The sequence below is a fragment of the Gymnoscopelus braueri genome (genome assembly GCF_963280865.1).
Source record: "Gymnoscopelus braueri genome assembly, chromosome: 4".
Taxonomy (NCBI): domain Eukaryota; kingdom Metazoa; phylum Chordata; class Actinopteri; order Myctophiformes; family Myctophidae; genus Gymnoscopelus; species Gymnoscopelus braueri.
The window spans coordinates 31,628,778-31,645,025 of NC_137605.1; the positions used below are offsets into that span (position 1 = coordinate 31,628,778).

Below are 16,248 nucleotides of genomic sequence, written 5' to 3' on the forward strand. Positions count from 1 at the left end.
AACATTTCCATCCAAAGCATTCAGGAAGTGACGTGAACAACACAAAGTCTCGTGAGTGGGTAGTGGACCTGTCACTCACCGAGGGACAGCTGATGATGGGTACGCACTGCTTGGGTTGGCACTCAATGTTGCCTTTGACACAGGCACACAGGGTGCAGTTGACCGATGACCACATGTCCCCTTCCTGAAAGAGAGACACATTACGTTTGACTGCATGCTAAACAACACACAATAATGTAGAACACTGTCCAATTGTGGGTCGTAGACCAATTTTTATCATGGGTCAGGAGTAAATATCTCCTTTTGTTCCCCGTTCCTGCATACAACAACTTTTCATCAACTAAAAACAATTCCAACATTTTTCAAAAGTATTTCATTCATAAAATGAAAATAATCTATAATTACCATAAATAAATAGATACAAAGTTTAAGAAGTAGTGAAAACAGCAGATCAAGCTCACTATGCAGCGCAAAATGTTGTGAGCTTGTAGATTTGCGGTTTTCACTCATTTCAAACTAAAAAGTTTAGGAACCACTGATGTAGATTACATCTATTCATAATCTTTTGCACCACCCATCCATCCATCTATCCATCCATCCATCCTTCCATCCCATTCTGCAAAAATAGCCAAACATTCTGCAAAAATCTACAAGCTCACAATGTGCATTGTGACACGTTGTAAGCTTGTAGATCGGCTATTTTCGGCGAAGAGATTTGGTGCCGAGGGAAAAAAGGAAGGTCAAGGACGTATAAAGGGTTTAAGCGAAGTGGTTTTAAAGCAGCGGACATGATAACTGCTGTTCCTCTCATAGTCATCTCACCCTGTAGATCTTGTTCCTGACGCGGCAGTACTTCACCTCCTCCACCTTCACATAGGACAGACACTCCTCGCAGCACTGGTCGCCGTGGCAACTTCCTGGCCGAGAGCAGCGCCTCTTGCACGCCACAGTGGAATCCTGGGAAGGCAGATGGAGAAGGGAGAAGGCTAAAAATGTTATTCCGGGTGGAGTTGCAGATGGTGTGAGTCATGAGCGTGACGGGCACAGTCACCAAATTGCCTTTTAACTTTCCTGCGATTGCCTTATATTGTCCACTACCCTTTAAACCCCTTCTGTGTGACAGGAGCAAACTGACCCAAGCCACACCAAACATAGTCTCGCGTAGCCAGACTTTCAGAGATCTCCGCCTACTGACAAGTCTGGTGATGTTCTAATTCTGTGCGGGCTAGATGTGGCTGGTCAAACTTCTGAGAAAAAAGAAAAAAAATGCATTGCAGAACCAATGCAAAGGACGGAGGACGGTCCTTCCTAATCTAGGTGGAGGCATTCAGTTGGGCGGGGTAAAGATGGTGAAGGCGTGTCCTAAAACAAACAAAATAACAGTGGGCATGGCCTTGTCACCGGTTGCCTTCACCGTCCGTCCAAGCTCATGCAATGAATTTAAATGCATCCAGACGATTGGCAGGCGGAGATAGGCGAAGACGTCCGATTGTCTGGCTATGCGAGAATACACCAAACAGCAAAGTGAATCTCTGTCTCCGACAGGAAGCCTCTGTACCTTGCAGGTGCAGGTGGTGCAGTTGTCGTGTTTGAAGGAGGTGCCGTTCTCATAAACCTCACTGTGGAACAGACAGCTGCCTAACGACAGATCAAACACCTTCCTCTGGCCTGGGAGAGAGAGAGAGATACAGGGAAGAGAGGGAATGGGGCAGGAAGAGAGGGAATGGGGCAGGAAGAGAGAGAGACATAAAGACAGTGATGGAGAGAGAAAGAAAGAGAGAGAGAGAGAGAGAGAGAGAGAGTGTCATGGTGTGTCACATTTGCACATTAAATATTTCACATGTAGTGTGTGCCAACCGTATAGGCATGATACTTGTGTACTTGTGATACTTTAATGCGTGCTGGTGTCGTGCACCGTGAATAGCACATCCAGAAGCTCAACGCGCCGCAGCATTACATGTTGTGAGCCGGTAGATCGGCTAGTTTTGCTGTGCGTTGCACGTCGGTGTCGCAATTTACAGCCTGAGTTATTAAATCCAGGCTTTAATGTCCTTCAAAGAGGGCTGTAAAGCACAGACACTTACCAAGGCATCTGGGGCAGCATTGCCCAGGTGGGCTGTGGCTGAGGTGGGCGGGGCAGGAGAGGACAGGGCACACTTCACGCATGCATAGGGTCCGCCCTCCCTGGAATAACAAACATAGTTTAATACAGGGGCATCATTTGGAGTCCCAGGGGATGGCAAAATCGTGGATGAACCTGAGTGCATCTCAATCCACATCCATCTACACGTGATACATGTTATAGACACATGTTTTCTTGTCTGCAATCGTGCATTCATTAACCACTTCCACCCTGGCGTCCCTATTTTGGGCATGTCATTATAGGCCAACATTTTCGAACCTTAAAAAATATTTACAAGCTCACAACACGCCTAGAGCTTGTAGATCGGCTATTCTCACTATTTTTTAAATAGGGCTTAAGTGCTAACTTTTTGTGCCATCCCCTATTTCTTTTCTGAAATGACGCCTCTGGTTTATTACCCAACCATCAACGTAGCTTCATCTAGTTCTACTGTTGCTGTGCATAAAGGATTCTATATAAAAGTATGTTGTACAATTCGAAATTAATGACAGTGGGGTGTGACTTGTCGCCAGCGGCAACAGGAGGGACAGGGGGTGGCGCCAGCCTGGTGCAGCAGGCATGGAAGGTGTCTCACCTGTGGCTAATTAAGTGATATTATGCGTGAAAGCATATTGCATAATGTACTATATAAAGTGTTTGGTTCTCGCCACTTCTTGCCACAGCTATGTGTGAATGTGTTAATGAGTCTGGAGCACAGTAGAAATCCTCAGTGCTCCGAGAGTGTACAAATGTGACCAAACGGACCCCTAAGGGTACAGTTGTACACTCTCTGTGATGAAATGGATACGCAACACTGAGGATTTTACCGTGTGTGTCCTCTGACACCTCTCTGCTTTGTTTACTGAAGGAAGGGATAGGATGGATGAAGGAAATGAAAAAATAAATACATAAATAGTTAAAATAAATAGAAAAATGGAGAGGGAGGAAAGGATACAAATTTGACAGAGAGAGAAGGAGGCATGGAAAGGGGAAAGACCCTTATGGATCCATTTGTATATTCTCAGAGGTAAATTAACACGGAGGATTTTACTGTGTGGAGAGAGTATAAAATACTCCATTTGTGAGACTATACAACTTATGTGTTCACAGCAGCAGCCATGAACAGTGTGATGGTAGATTGGAGCTAGCAAATAGCACAGCTAACTGGGTTACAGTGATACAAAGTATCCTCAGTAAATATCCTCTGTGTTCATTTACCTCTGAGAGTGCACAAATGTAACCAAATGGCTTACATTTTTGTAACCCAAATGGAGGACTTTACTGTGTGTGTAGGCATAGGAAAGGCATACATACATAGTTGAAGGACTGATTACACAGTCAGGAAGTGCATGCGTGTTTGTGCGTGCGGTGCTGCATGTGTATGCATGCCTGCTTGTGTGTGTGTGTGTGTGGGGTAGGGGGGGTACACTCACAGTGCAGCTGCATTTGATGCAGGGCTTCCCCTCTGGACTGAACTCCTCCCTCTCTTTGTACAGACGGCCCTCAAAGATGCAACCTAAAAGATGACAGCACGCATTACAACAAGTTAAAATAATAAAACTGTATATGGCTGGGACCATATACTTACAGGCTATGTGCGGTTTATGGTTCATTGCAAATCAATTGAATTGGTGAATTTAAGGTACCAATACACCCCCACACCCCCACTCCAGATTAAGTGAAGACCATCTGTTGACCATCCCCAGTTAATTGATAGATAGACTTTGCTGTGACTGTGGATGCATCAGTTTCCATTGTTAATTTGAATATGACTTTTATGTTTTATTGTTTTTGTTCAGGAATAGGGTTGAGAATGTGTTTTATCGTAATAGCTGCAAAACATATTTCCCAGAACAGACATGAAGCTGCACAGTAACATCCTCAGTGTTCATTTATGGCCATTTGTGCAAACACTCGCAGAGTTAAATGAACACTGACGATTTCACTGTGAGGGCTTTGAACAGCGTTGTGTGGTGTGGTCCTGGTGTACTCACTAGGGCAGGTGGGACAGCACTTCTTAGGGTGGATCTTGGGGTTCTTGCAGTGGACAACACACTGCACTTCTGCCTCTGTGATGACACCTTCCTGTCACAACCAGAAAAGAATAGTCTTATTTTGATATGGCAGTCCATATCTCTCTAACTATAATAACTGTGCATAACATCTCTAAATTCCTTCACAAATGACCTTCCACACAAACTTAAGAATTTCAAGGATGCCCCCATCTTTTCTTTGGAGTCTTTGTCTAAAGCTGGGACTTTTCGAAGTGACATCAAAACTGAAATGGCAGTGCGCCTAACTTAAAATTGAATGACAATGAGCTCATCCAGCTGCTCGCCTAGCCACACAGGATTCAAACCGACAACTCTCTGAGGTCGGGGCTTCTAATTCTCTCCATTCATCCAGCCATTCCGGGGGCGTCAATGACGCAGGGTTAAGTAATCAGCGTATGCGAGCGCATACCTCCCATAGCGGTGTTACAAAAACTACCCTTTGGCTGGTTGAGCGTTATGTATTTGTGCTGAGGTGGATGCCACGAGAATGAAGCAGAAGATTAACCAGTGATATTTCGGAACATACCATTCTGAACATATCCACATACACTGACCAACCTGCACGCACATAATACGTACGTGCACACAAAACGTGTGGTGGCTGGTGGTGCTTACACATACGTGCACGAACAATTCATTCACGGATCATGCCCAGTGAAATGGATGAACAAGCGAAAAAGGTCACTGGCATGTCAAGTGACAAAAGCATAGATTATTTTAGCAAGCCATGCAGAAGAGCACTGAAACATCAGACCAATAGCCATGTCCACAAACCCACTAGCCTGTCTCTATGTACACAAAATGCAGTACACACACACTGACCTGACAGCGCCTGTTAATGCAGGGCTTGGTCGGGCTGGTCCAGGACACTGAGCTGTTGTACGACCTCCCATCCAGCTGACAACCTGAGAGAGACAGAGAGAAAATCATTAGCAGTTCATCCAGCCCCACCGTTGAAAATTGTAATAAAACCTAAAGACTCCACTTTTTCTCCTTCGCTTGAGGGCGACTGTTTGACTAGGCTTTTTTAATAATAATCACTATGTATGTACTTTTCCCTCTTCTTTTTCAGTTCCAATCTGTCTGTTTGCTTTTATTCATTACTTTTGTTACTGTGTCTGCTTCTATTAATGTGTTCTCTGATTTAAGTATGTTCTATATAAATAAAGGTGACTTGACTTGACATAGTGCGTGTGTGTGTGACGCTATGTTATGCACTAAAGCGTTGTATACACCTCATACAAAATGTCGCTTGCAGAAAATAAATTATTTTCAGTTTCGGGGAGTGACACAGGCATACAGTACGACAAAAATGTGCCATTACACATTAAGTGTGTATTTGTGTGTGTGTTTTAATGTATGCACGCACAAGGAAGGTGAGTAACCTTAGTCGCCTTAGCATCACCGAAGTCGAAGGATATGGGTGATAATAACTTCAGTATTCAGTAACATGCATACATACTACATAACAGCAGAGACCATCAGTCTCTCTTTCTCTATAATGCTTTCTGTCATAGTCTATGAAATTATGTGCACACACAGACATTCATGCCAAGAATGTCTCTCTCTCGCTCTTCTCACACACACACACACACACACACACACACACACACACACACACACACACACACACACACACACACACACACACACACACACACACACACACACACACACACACACACACACACACACACACACACACACACACACACACACACACACACACACACACTTGGAGCTGTGTGTATCATATCTCCGAAGTCGTCCGGGGAAGTGTGTGTTTGGATCCATAGTCAGTTTGATAAGAGGCTGTTAGTAACCTGACTCCATCTCTGGAGGACCTGTAGACTCCACAGCGACCACACGCTACATACCCTCCCCAGCCACCCACTCAGCACTAAATTAATAGCCTATTCATTTCACCAATCCCATTTACTGTAAGTGGACTGAGATCAATGCTAAACTTTCCATAGGATGAAATCAAATCGCATGTATCGACCTGCTTTCATTTCTCCAAGCCATACAGTACAGACATGGGGGGGTCGATTGTCATAGCACGGAGTAAAACCCTCTGTGTTAATTTATCCATTTGTAACAACCAAATCGACCCGTAAGGGCAGCTCTACTATACTGTAAAATGATTTTATAGTAATAGTAGAGCTTGTTGTAAGCGTATAGGATTGTAGAGTCTTTCTGGGCAGAAATAAGAATTCTTCTGAGAATATTAGACAACAAGAGAACCTGTCCCAATCTATAGCCACAAGGGACATATGGACCAGAAGTGGCAAAGAAAAAAACTAAACAGAACCGAACCGAACACAACACGATAGAATAGAAATGTATAACCTTGTCCAACCAAACAAAAATATCTGTATCAGGTACCAAAACAAATTTTCCAGTTTACACAGTACAGTATTTCCCTGTAAGTTAATACCCAATACAGTGGAATCGCACCATTTCAAAGTGTACATTTGCTCAGTGTCTGTGAGTGCAGAGATGATGAAGTTATGAGAAGTCTGGCTTTTTATGCCCAAACCAACAGTTTCTGTCCTAAATTTAGTCGTGTCATTGGGACCGCAAGTCAACCACACTCTAGGGGGAACAATAGAAAACTGACACATGTTGCCATGGTGACGCGGGGCTTTCCACCGCCAACTTGAATGAGTTCCACCTCACTTAATGAACTGCCGTCTCATAAAACACACAACCGCAAACAAAAGGACCGCGCCCCCAGTGTGAGCGTCCCCATGCTACTTGGTGTAGCAAAGGTATGTGTACACAGTTGGATCCTCAGAGTTAATGTATCCTTTTGTAACTCTGAGAGAGTAAACATTTGTACACTCTCACAAGAGTTAAATTAACACTGATTTTACTGTGTGTATGTGTGTGTGTGTGTGTGTGTGTGTGTGTGTGTGTGTGTGTGTGTGTGTGTGTGTGTGTGTGTGTGTGTGTGTGTGTGAAGGAGAGGCAGAGAGAGCATGTTAGTTGCAGCTATACTGTACGTGAGCATGCTGATGTTATTCTTATGATGTGTTTACCATACAGCCAGAGGAGAGGAGAGGAGAGGAGAGGAGAGGAGAGGAGAGGAGAGGAGAGGAGAGGAGAGGAGAGGAGAGGCTCAATCTGGGGGCTTGTAAAGGCAGCTTTATTTCTGTGGCCTATAAACCCAAAGCTGAACCCACCATCCTGCCCTATCTACATACACACACTGAAGACTGAAGAACACAACAAGTGTGTGTGTGTGTGTGTGTGTGTGTGTGTGTGTGTGTGTGTGTGTGTGTGTGTGTGCGTGTGCGTGTGCGTGTGTGTGTGTGTGTGCGTGTGCGTGTGCGTGTGCGTGTGTGTGTGCGTGCGTGCCTAAATGTGTACAGTATGTATGTGTGCATACGTAGATCCCATTCTGGTAAATGGACATGCTAGCACTTACCATGTGCTCTCACTACTGGGGCTAAAAAAATCAATTGTAAAAATATTTTTCATGACGGAAATTGGGGAGCAAATGTTGTACATTTACAGAAGGAGGCATTATAGGAAAGGCCACGGGTCACCAACAGCAGTAGGGTTCATCCTCCAATCTGCCTTTTAGATTGAGATATCATGTGTAAAATGTTGATATCTTGGCCTGAGGGTGGTGCTAGAGGCTACATCATGGGGTTCCACAAGTTATTTGATTTTATATTGTGTCGTCTTGTGTAGCGAGACGATCAGAGACCTCCGTCTATTGATACACCTGGTGATATCTAAATTCAATGATCTATGCTAAAAACTGGGTGAAACAATTAGAATCTTTAAAAAAATAACAGCATCACACAACCAATGCAAAGACTTTAGTGCAGTCCTTCATATGGGATGATATCAGGATTGTTTTTCAAAACTGGGTGTATGTTTGGTTTGCGCTCGTTTCACCATTCACTGAATGTAGTTTTCCCCAGACGTCTCTGTGGGCGGAGATCTCTGAACATCTGGCTATGTGAGAGGCACTATAATCTTTGTGTGCAATTGTGCAAATTGGACAATGTTGCCTAATGCTGTTGCTAGAGGAAAGGCCACGGGGTCACCAAAATCAGTAGTTAATTCTCAGGGCAGCATGAGGGTAAATGGTAAATGAACGTAGCACCTTTTCTATTCATACCGAACACCATTCAAAGTGATATAAAATGTATTTCACCTTCTTCTATTCACACACACGTTCACAGCAAGTCGCCTGCCTGCTTATAGGGTTCAGTGTCTAGCTCAAGAACACTTTGACATCAGGGATCAACCCTTTCTAAATTGGCCACTCTCTTCCTCCTGAACCACTGTTGTCTCTTCTTGGCCCCCTCCTTTCTTCCCTCTACATCACAATTCTTAACAAAAAACAGCAGATCTACAAGCTCACAATGCGGTATATTGCTACGTGTTGTAGATCTGCTATTTTTACATGTTTGCCTTATGGCATGCCCAGAATAGTTGTGCTATAGGGTGCTTAAAGGTACCATCATCACTTCAGTTACATACTTTCTCGCTGTCTGTTACATACTTTCTCGATGTCTACATTTTATCAAACAGCTCCACTGATTCACATTGCAGTAGTGTTTGTCCCTTTGGTCAGGTCTTTACATTTTAACCAGATTTCAAAAGGCTTTTATCTCCCTCTCTATGTATCTCAACCCTTGTCTTCCATGTAGTTAAACATAACCTTTGTTGTGTTGACCCTGCTCCAGTGTGACCTTATCTTGCAAGACAACACGAGAAACAGGGTTAAACTTAACACCAACACTCTCAGGAGGAAAAACATGTTCTAGCACCTCAAGGCATCCAAAATCCTTTTTCAGGACATAATAACCTCCATAAGGATATTCTGGCTTTCCTGCTGGGCTATGTTCTGGCTGAGAAGGTTTCGTCAATGCAGAGTATAAGTGTGTGCGTGTGCGTGTGCGTGTGTGTGTGTGTGTGTGTGTGTGTGTGTGTGTGTGTGTGTGTGTGTGTGTGTGTGTGTGTGTGTGTGAAAAGCGCCGCTCATGTGCTTTATTGTGTGAGCAGGTTTGCCTGTGACTGTTCTCTCCAAACCTGGCCACAGTGGGACGCCCGGTCAATGCATTTTAATGAGAATGCGCGCAGTCAGTCTGTCAGTCTGTCTGTCTGCCTTACCTTTACATCGTTCACAGCAGGCTCCAGTCTGCTTCACCACCAGGGCACAATCCTCCGACACCAGTGGACACTTCTCCTGCTTACAGTCAGCTTTCCCATCCTGGAGAGATGCAGGAAGAGGCAGTCAGAATGACACAGGCAGAGACAAGACTATAATAAATGGAGATGTAGCGAGATAGAGAGAGGGAGGGAGTAGCAGATAGATGAAATCTATCAAGGAGGGGGTAAAGCAGGTAGAGGAGGAACAAGGTGAAATGTGGACGGAATAATAAAGGGAGTATGTGGATGTAGAAATAAAGGGACTGAGGTGGGATAGATGATTTGTCAATCACTTGAGCAGCCAGTGACATAATTCAATTAAATTAATAGCACTATTGGTGCAGAATGTATGTCATTTAGGGGAAGCTTTTAAAGCCAAAGTGACTTGCATTGATGTGTGCCTAACCCCTACCCTTTCTGCCTGGCTCCACGTTTTTGAGCTATACAACAAATGGAAAACCTAACCATTGCGATGTTAGTGTCATGCTTGAACCACTGAGCTAGACTATAGGGAATGGAACCATTATTTTAGTGCCGTGCTCTACCCTTTGAGCAGCTCTGGGAATGGAAACCCTAACCCTGGCAGGCAGCACAAGCATGGCGAAATGCCATACTCTGCCCAGGAACCTTTCATCTCAAAATGCCTATTCTATACCCACCATTCACACAAATACACTCTCTCTCCCACAACGTGTAAACACTCACTTTATTGGGGGGCAAAATGGCTTTCGGCATGGCAAACTCACCCAGCCAAAACAAAACACCAACAAAACTAAACACCAAAATCACCTTTGGCACACATCTGAGATGGCTCACTCCTCCAAAACAAACCGCCCACCATCCTGCCTCCCTCCTCTCTTTCCATTTGTCCTTCGCTCTCCCCTGTTTTAATCTACATGACTTTCACACCCTGGTTTTATGACCGACTTTATCCACACATTTTTTTTTACACACTGCCTGTTTATATAGTGGTGGCCCCTGGATCCCTTGCCACCTCGCTGGCTAACTGTAACGAGGAGGGATCAAAGGATGACTGTGGCCCCAAATGGCAAAAATAAAATCGGGCAGTTTAATTTAGCTGCGCTGCTTGCCCTAGACCTAACCACACTGGGTACAAATGATGTCATGAGAGGAGAGGAGAGGAGAGGAGAGGAGAGGAGAGGAGAGGAGAGGAGAGGAGAGGATTACGGAAGAGAGGGAGAAAGGGGAGATATGAATGGAAAGTTGAGGGGTGAGTAAGGGAAGAAAGGAAGAAAGACAGACAGAGATGGATTAAAGGGGAAGTAGAGTAGAAGTACAGTGGGATAGAGAGAACTGGAGGCTGTCAGCGTGGAGGTTCATGCAACGTCGCTGTCAGGCCTGCACAGCAACAGCACAGCTCACTTCTGTTTGGGATGATGAGTTGGAGCACGGAACCAAACATGGGAGCTGAACACAACATCTGTCACAGTCTGGGTATGGAAATACATAACCTCTCTCTCATACTCTTACATATACAGATGCACACACAACTCACCAAATGTTGGGGGAGGCTTAAAGCGCCAATGTCTAAAGTTTCATGACCTACTCCGGTCAAACCTAGGTCTCTCGCATTGGGAGACCAGGGGAGATATTGCGCATATGAGCTTCAGGCAGTATTACTTGTCAACCAGTAAGGTGTCCTACCCGACACCAGGGTTTAATTTCTCAATGGAAAAGTAAGGAGACTACCTCCAAGCACTGCAGATGTGCTAGTTATAATGTTTTATTAATTAAAACAAGTTCTGGATTGCAGCTTTAATGCACATGTTGATCTCAATGGCTCGGCTACATCCTTCTATACTTGCCAGCTTAAATGACACACATTAAAATAAGAGATGGATGGACAGATATTCCAGAATAATGAATGGAAAGAGTGACGACAAATGGGAATGAAGAAGATGAAGGCAGAAAGAGAGACATGATTTGATGTGAATAGTATTTGTCGTATGCACTGTACCACTAACAAGACCCACATCAAGACAAACCAAACCCTCTCACTAACACACGCACACGCACACACACACACAAGTAAACATACACAAAAGTAAACAGACAAAATGCACAAACTCACGTACACACACAAATAAACATACCGACAAATAAACGCAGACAAAAACACACACACACACACACACACACACACACACACACACACACACACACACACACACACACACACACACACACACACACACACACACACACACACACACACACACACACACACACACACACACACACACACACACACACACACACACACACCGTTGTCCACTCTTCTTCTTTTTCTTTTTCTTTTCCTCCCTCCTGTCTAACTGTTTTATCACTCTGTCTCACTCTTGGGTCTCTCTCCCCCTCCATCCCTCCATCTCTCACTCCCTCACCCTGCTGCCTTGCCCATTTCTCCCACTCAATCTATGTCATTCGCTCACTCCATCTCTTTTACTCTCCCACTCTCTACCTATAACCCTCAACCTCTCTCTCTCCCTCCACTCAGCCCCCTCCGTCTTACCCTCCAATATAAATTCCCAGCCAGCCCATTCAAAGCCATTCCACTGGGCCACCATTAGCACTAAGTGGTGTAAAGAGATGTGACCCCCCGCCTCTCTGCCAGGGTCAAAGGGTACGATGGGTCGCCACGCCTCATAAACGCTGGACATGCTGCTATGATGCTCAGGGCCTTTCTATTGGCCGGCGGGTGGTTTGGGAGAGGGCCCTGATTGGACTGTTGGACTGTCTGTCTCTGTCTCCAGGGACAGTGACCCCCTGGGGAGGGATGAGGCGTTGGTATGTTTACAAGTGTGTGAATGTGGGAGTGTGAGTGTGTATGTGCATGAGGAGTGGCACATAGATAGAAGGGGGAGGAAGACAGGGAGATGATGAAGATCACTTCTTTCATTGGAAAACCTCTTAACCTCCAAGTTTGGTATTTTCCTTTTTTTCTACCTGAACCTTTGTATCGATAAAGTCAAAAGGTTGCGTGTACCGCTACACAGTAAATTCATTTATAACTCTCTAAGTTAAATTAAAGCTGGAATCCAGAGCTTATTGAAAGAATAAAACTTTATTTTAACCAATCTTTTTGAGTAATACACTATAACTAGCACATCTGCAGTGTTTGGAGGTGGTCTCCCTACTCAAGTAGTGCTGCCTGAAGTTCACAGGTGCAATATCTCCCCTGGACAAGCGGGGATTGCGTCTAGCTCATGCGGGAGGCCCATGTTTGAATCCTGGGTAGGACTTAAAAGTTACGGATTGCAGCTGAGGATTTTACAGTGTTGTATCAAATTAACTCCATTCTACGTAGACAGTTTTCGGCCCTGGTGTTTAGAGTAAAAGCTTGCGTCAATGGCGTGGAAACGAAGACATCTCCTTGACAACAGCGTGTACGGTGACCACAGCTAGCCCCGGGATCAAGGGATCTATTTGGACATGCGCAGACGCTGCAGGAACAGCAACAGGAGGCATCCATGGCAACATCGCGGAGGATTCCTTTACTGGTCCCATTCACAGCAGCAGTGGCTGTTAACTTCCACATCAGTAACCTAAACCTGTTCATCTAAGAACCCTGGCTTTGGTCACAACAGATGTGTTCAGAAAAGAATATCTGACTGAAGTATTCTGACTTCCTGAAAATAAAATAAACCTACTCTGATACCGACAAAATGTTTGCCAGCATTTTAAAAGGCATCATGGTTCTTGTAGAAAGATAACATTTTGACCCAACACCTTCACGGGTTGGATCATCTAGACTGTCGATCTTCAGAGATACTGAATAACAAGAACCTCAGGTCTTGACTTTTACCAGTTGGATATTTCCTAACACACCACCACTAGGGGGCGACAAGGCATTCCAGTTGTCATATTTTCTCAAACACGTCACTACTCACTAGTACTCACCCTCTGTCCATCTCTCTCTCTCTCACTCTCTCTCTCTCTCTGTCCATCAATCCTCTCTCTAATTATTTAATCTCTCACTTCTTTCCCTCCCTCCTCTTTCCCCCCAATTTCTCTCTCCATCTCAACCCACCTCTCTTCCTCTTTCCTATCCCCTTTTGAAGTCTCTCTCTCTCGGTCAGCCTTTTCCATCATGCCTCTCTTAATGTCTCTCTCTCTCTCTCTCTCTCTCTCTCTCTCTCTCTCTCTCTCTCTCTCTCTCTCTCTCTCTCTCTCTCTCTCTCTCTCTCTCTCTCTCTCTCTCTCTCTCTCTCTCTCTCTCTCTCTCTCTCCCTCCCTCTCTCTGTCTCCCCCATCGCTGTTTCCCCCATGTCCCTCTCCCTCTCTCTGTCTCCCCCATCGCTGTCTCCCCCATGTCCCTCTCCCTCTCTCTCTCTGTCTCCCCCATCTTTCTGTCTGTCTCCCCGATCTTTCTCTCCGTCTCCCCCCATCTCTCGCTCTCTCTCTTGTTCTGGTATGTTGTATCAAGTTGACAGGCCGTCTGACGACGGACGTCTGTCTTTTGTGGCGAGGGACAGAGACATCACTGAGGGGCTCTTAGGGAGAGGAGAGAAGCACTCGAGTCAAAGGCCTACTTAAGCCCTCAGACTCCATGACCCCCCTCCACCTCCACCATGACCTCTCACCTTTCACCCTTCCTCCAAAACAAACAGGTCATGGCCCCTGGCAGCGAGCCGGAGCCACGGTAGCTTATAGGCCTAGACGGGACCGCGGAGCGACCGCCGAGTGGAATGGATGTCAGAAATGTTCACGCTTTTGTTAAGTAAATCTGCTCTTGTTGTAGAAGGTTTATGTATCCTGCGTGCATAACACACATCGTATGTGGTAGACCCCCCCATACCACTTATGGTATGGGGGGGAGGGTTTTCCTTCTTTATCAGGTACACATATTTTTAAATCATCTGTGGTAATTTATGTACTAAGCTGCGCATCGTGAGCTTGTAGATCTGCTATTTTCAGATTTGTTCAGATTTTGGCTATAATGACTAATGTCTAAAATAGGAACGCCAGGGTCAATGTGGTTAATTTATTATATCTTCTGTTCTCCTGGAGTGACCCTGTCCGCTTTTATCTCTTCTCTTCTACACAGCGGAGGGTAACACTCTGACTCACTCAGTCACTCTTTTATCCCTCCCTTTTCCCTCTTCTTCTTCTTCTCCTCCTCCTCTCTCTCTCTCTCTCTCCCTCTCTCTCTACCCCTTCATTAGTGGAAGACTAGGAGGTATGGGTGGCCCACTCACTGCAATACATGAAGATGACTACATTGAAAGAGAGAACCAGAGAGAAGAATACATTTAAAGTTATGAATTCAAATGATTCGGTCTGGCCAATCAATTGGAGAGGAGAGGAGAGGAGAGGAGAGGAGAGGAGAGGAGAGGAGAGGAGAGGAGAGGAGAGGAGACTAAGGAGAGGAGACTAAGGAGAGGAATTAATTAATTGAAGTTTAGTGCATTACATCAAAACCAATGTAAATAGTGCTAGAGTTATTTTACACCAGTCCTGTATACTTTGCAGTGTAATTTGGTAGTTTGTAAATAAGACTGCCTCGGTGTTAGGACAGCTGATTTCAAGAAAGATAGTTGTGAGTTAGTGTGAAACTAGTGTGGACGATCTTATGACTACCTGACGATTGTGAAAGTGGTACAGTGTGTACCAGCCATTAGAGTTAGGGTTAAGACAACAAAAGGTGAACGTTGTGAGGCCAGGATAGTCATGTCCTGTATTGATCAGTTACTGTTTGGAGAAAAGATTGTCACAGGAAACAACCTTTGACCCTCTTCTATGTTTGCTGATAGCCAGTCAGCCTCACTGTGCTAATCAATCACAGATTGTGTGTGTGCGTGTGTGTGTGTGTGTGTGTGTGTGTGTGTGTGTGTGTGTGTGTGTGTGTGTGTGTGTGTGTGTGTGTGTGTGTGTGTGTGTGTGTGTGTGTGTGTGTGTGTGTGTGTGTGTGTGTGTGTGTGTGTTTTGACCTGGCACTTCTATATCATACAAAAATAACGGGAGAGTTAAAGGAACACCAAAACTGACTCACCTTGTGATGACTTGGACACGAGGAGAAATTCTATTTGTATCACATTCCTATACAGTGAATGAAGAATCCAAAAATGAAGATAATAGAGTTGAAAAGGAAGAGAATAAAATAAATAATAATAATAATAGGGGTCCAATATGAAAAACAGCAATCACTTTATCCAAAATCAGATTATGAACTCCAAAACAACGTTCACAGTGTAATCTCAAGCGTCTTGTATCCAGTCGTATCCTCATTACTTCCAAACCATCACCTTTAAGCTTAGTTTTTTACTTTTTAAATCACTTCCGGTGTAAGCCGTCTCATGCACGAGCGAGGAATGTGCCTGGACATGTCTGTGGGGTTCACACAAGCAGAGTTCACAGACATGCGCTCCTCAGACGTGTGCGTAGTTCGCACATGAGGTTGTTTAGCCCGGAAATGTTTTAAACAAAAAGTATCAGCGAAAAAGTGACGTTCTGTAAAGACATACACCTGAGATTATACTGTGAGAGCTGTTTTGTTGTTTTTAACATCAGACCCCTATCTTTTTCATCTCTATTCTCTTTGTTTTTTGATTCTTCATTTACCGCAAAGGAATGTGATACAAACAAAAATTCTACTTGCATTCGGGGCATCACGGTATGAGTAATTGATAGGGGGAAAAAATAATCATTTCGGGGGTGAGGTATTCCTTTAATTTAGGTCTGAGCGTAGAAATGGGTTTGATGATGCCAGAGCTCCGAACGAGATGATGCCAATGGCTGTCGTGATAATGAAAGGAGAAAGAGAGAAGACAAGAGAGAATGAGAAAATGAGGTTAACGTGACAACCAGTCAAAGTGATGGTGAGAGAAGAAAAGAGGAGAAGATGACAGACTGGAAAAAAGAAAGGGCGAGACAGACAGA

The 16,248-nt window shown here is 44.6% G+C and overlaps 1 protein-coding gene across 1 annotated transcript in view; it reads right to left on the reverse strand.

Annotated features, from left to right (window-relative positions):
• Positions 1-16,248, reverse strand: part of bmper (BMP binding endothelial regulator) — a 30,885-nt gene that overhangs the window by 8,639 nt on the left and 5,998 nt on the right. The window contains exons 3-10 of the mRNA XM_080426726.1: positions 9,310-9,409; positions 4,999-5,081; positions 4,117-4,207; positions 3,556-3,638; positions 2,085-2,184; positions 1,559-1,668; positions 823-957; positions 80-184 (exon numbers count right to left, since the gene is read on the reverse strand). Of these exons, the coding sequence (XP_080282852.1) occupies positions 80-184; positions 823-957; positions 1,559-1,668; positions 2,085-2,184; positions 3,556-3,638; positions 4,117-4,207; positions 4,999-5,081; positions 9,310-9,409 (807 nt within the window). The remainder of the gene's footprint in view (positions 1-79; positions 185-822; positions 958-1,558; positions 1,669-2,084; positions 2,185-3,555; positions 3,639-4,116; positions 4,208-4,998; positions 5,082-9,309; positions 9,410-16,248) is intronic.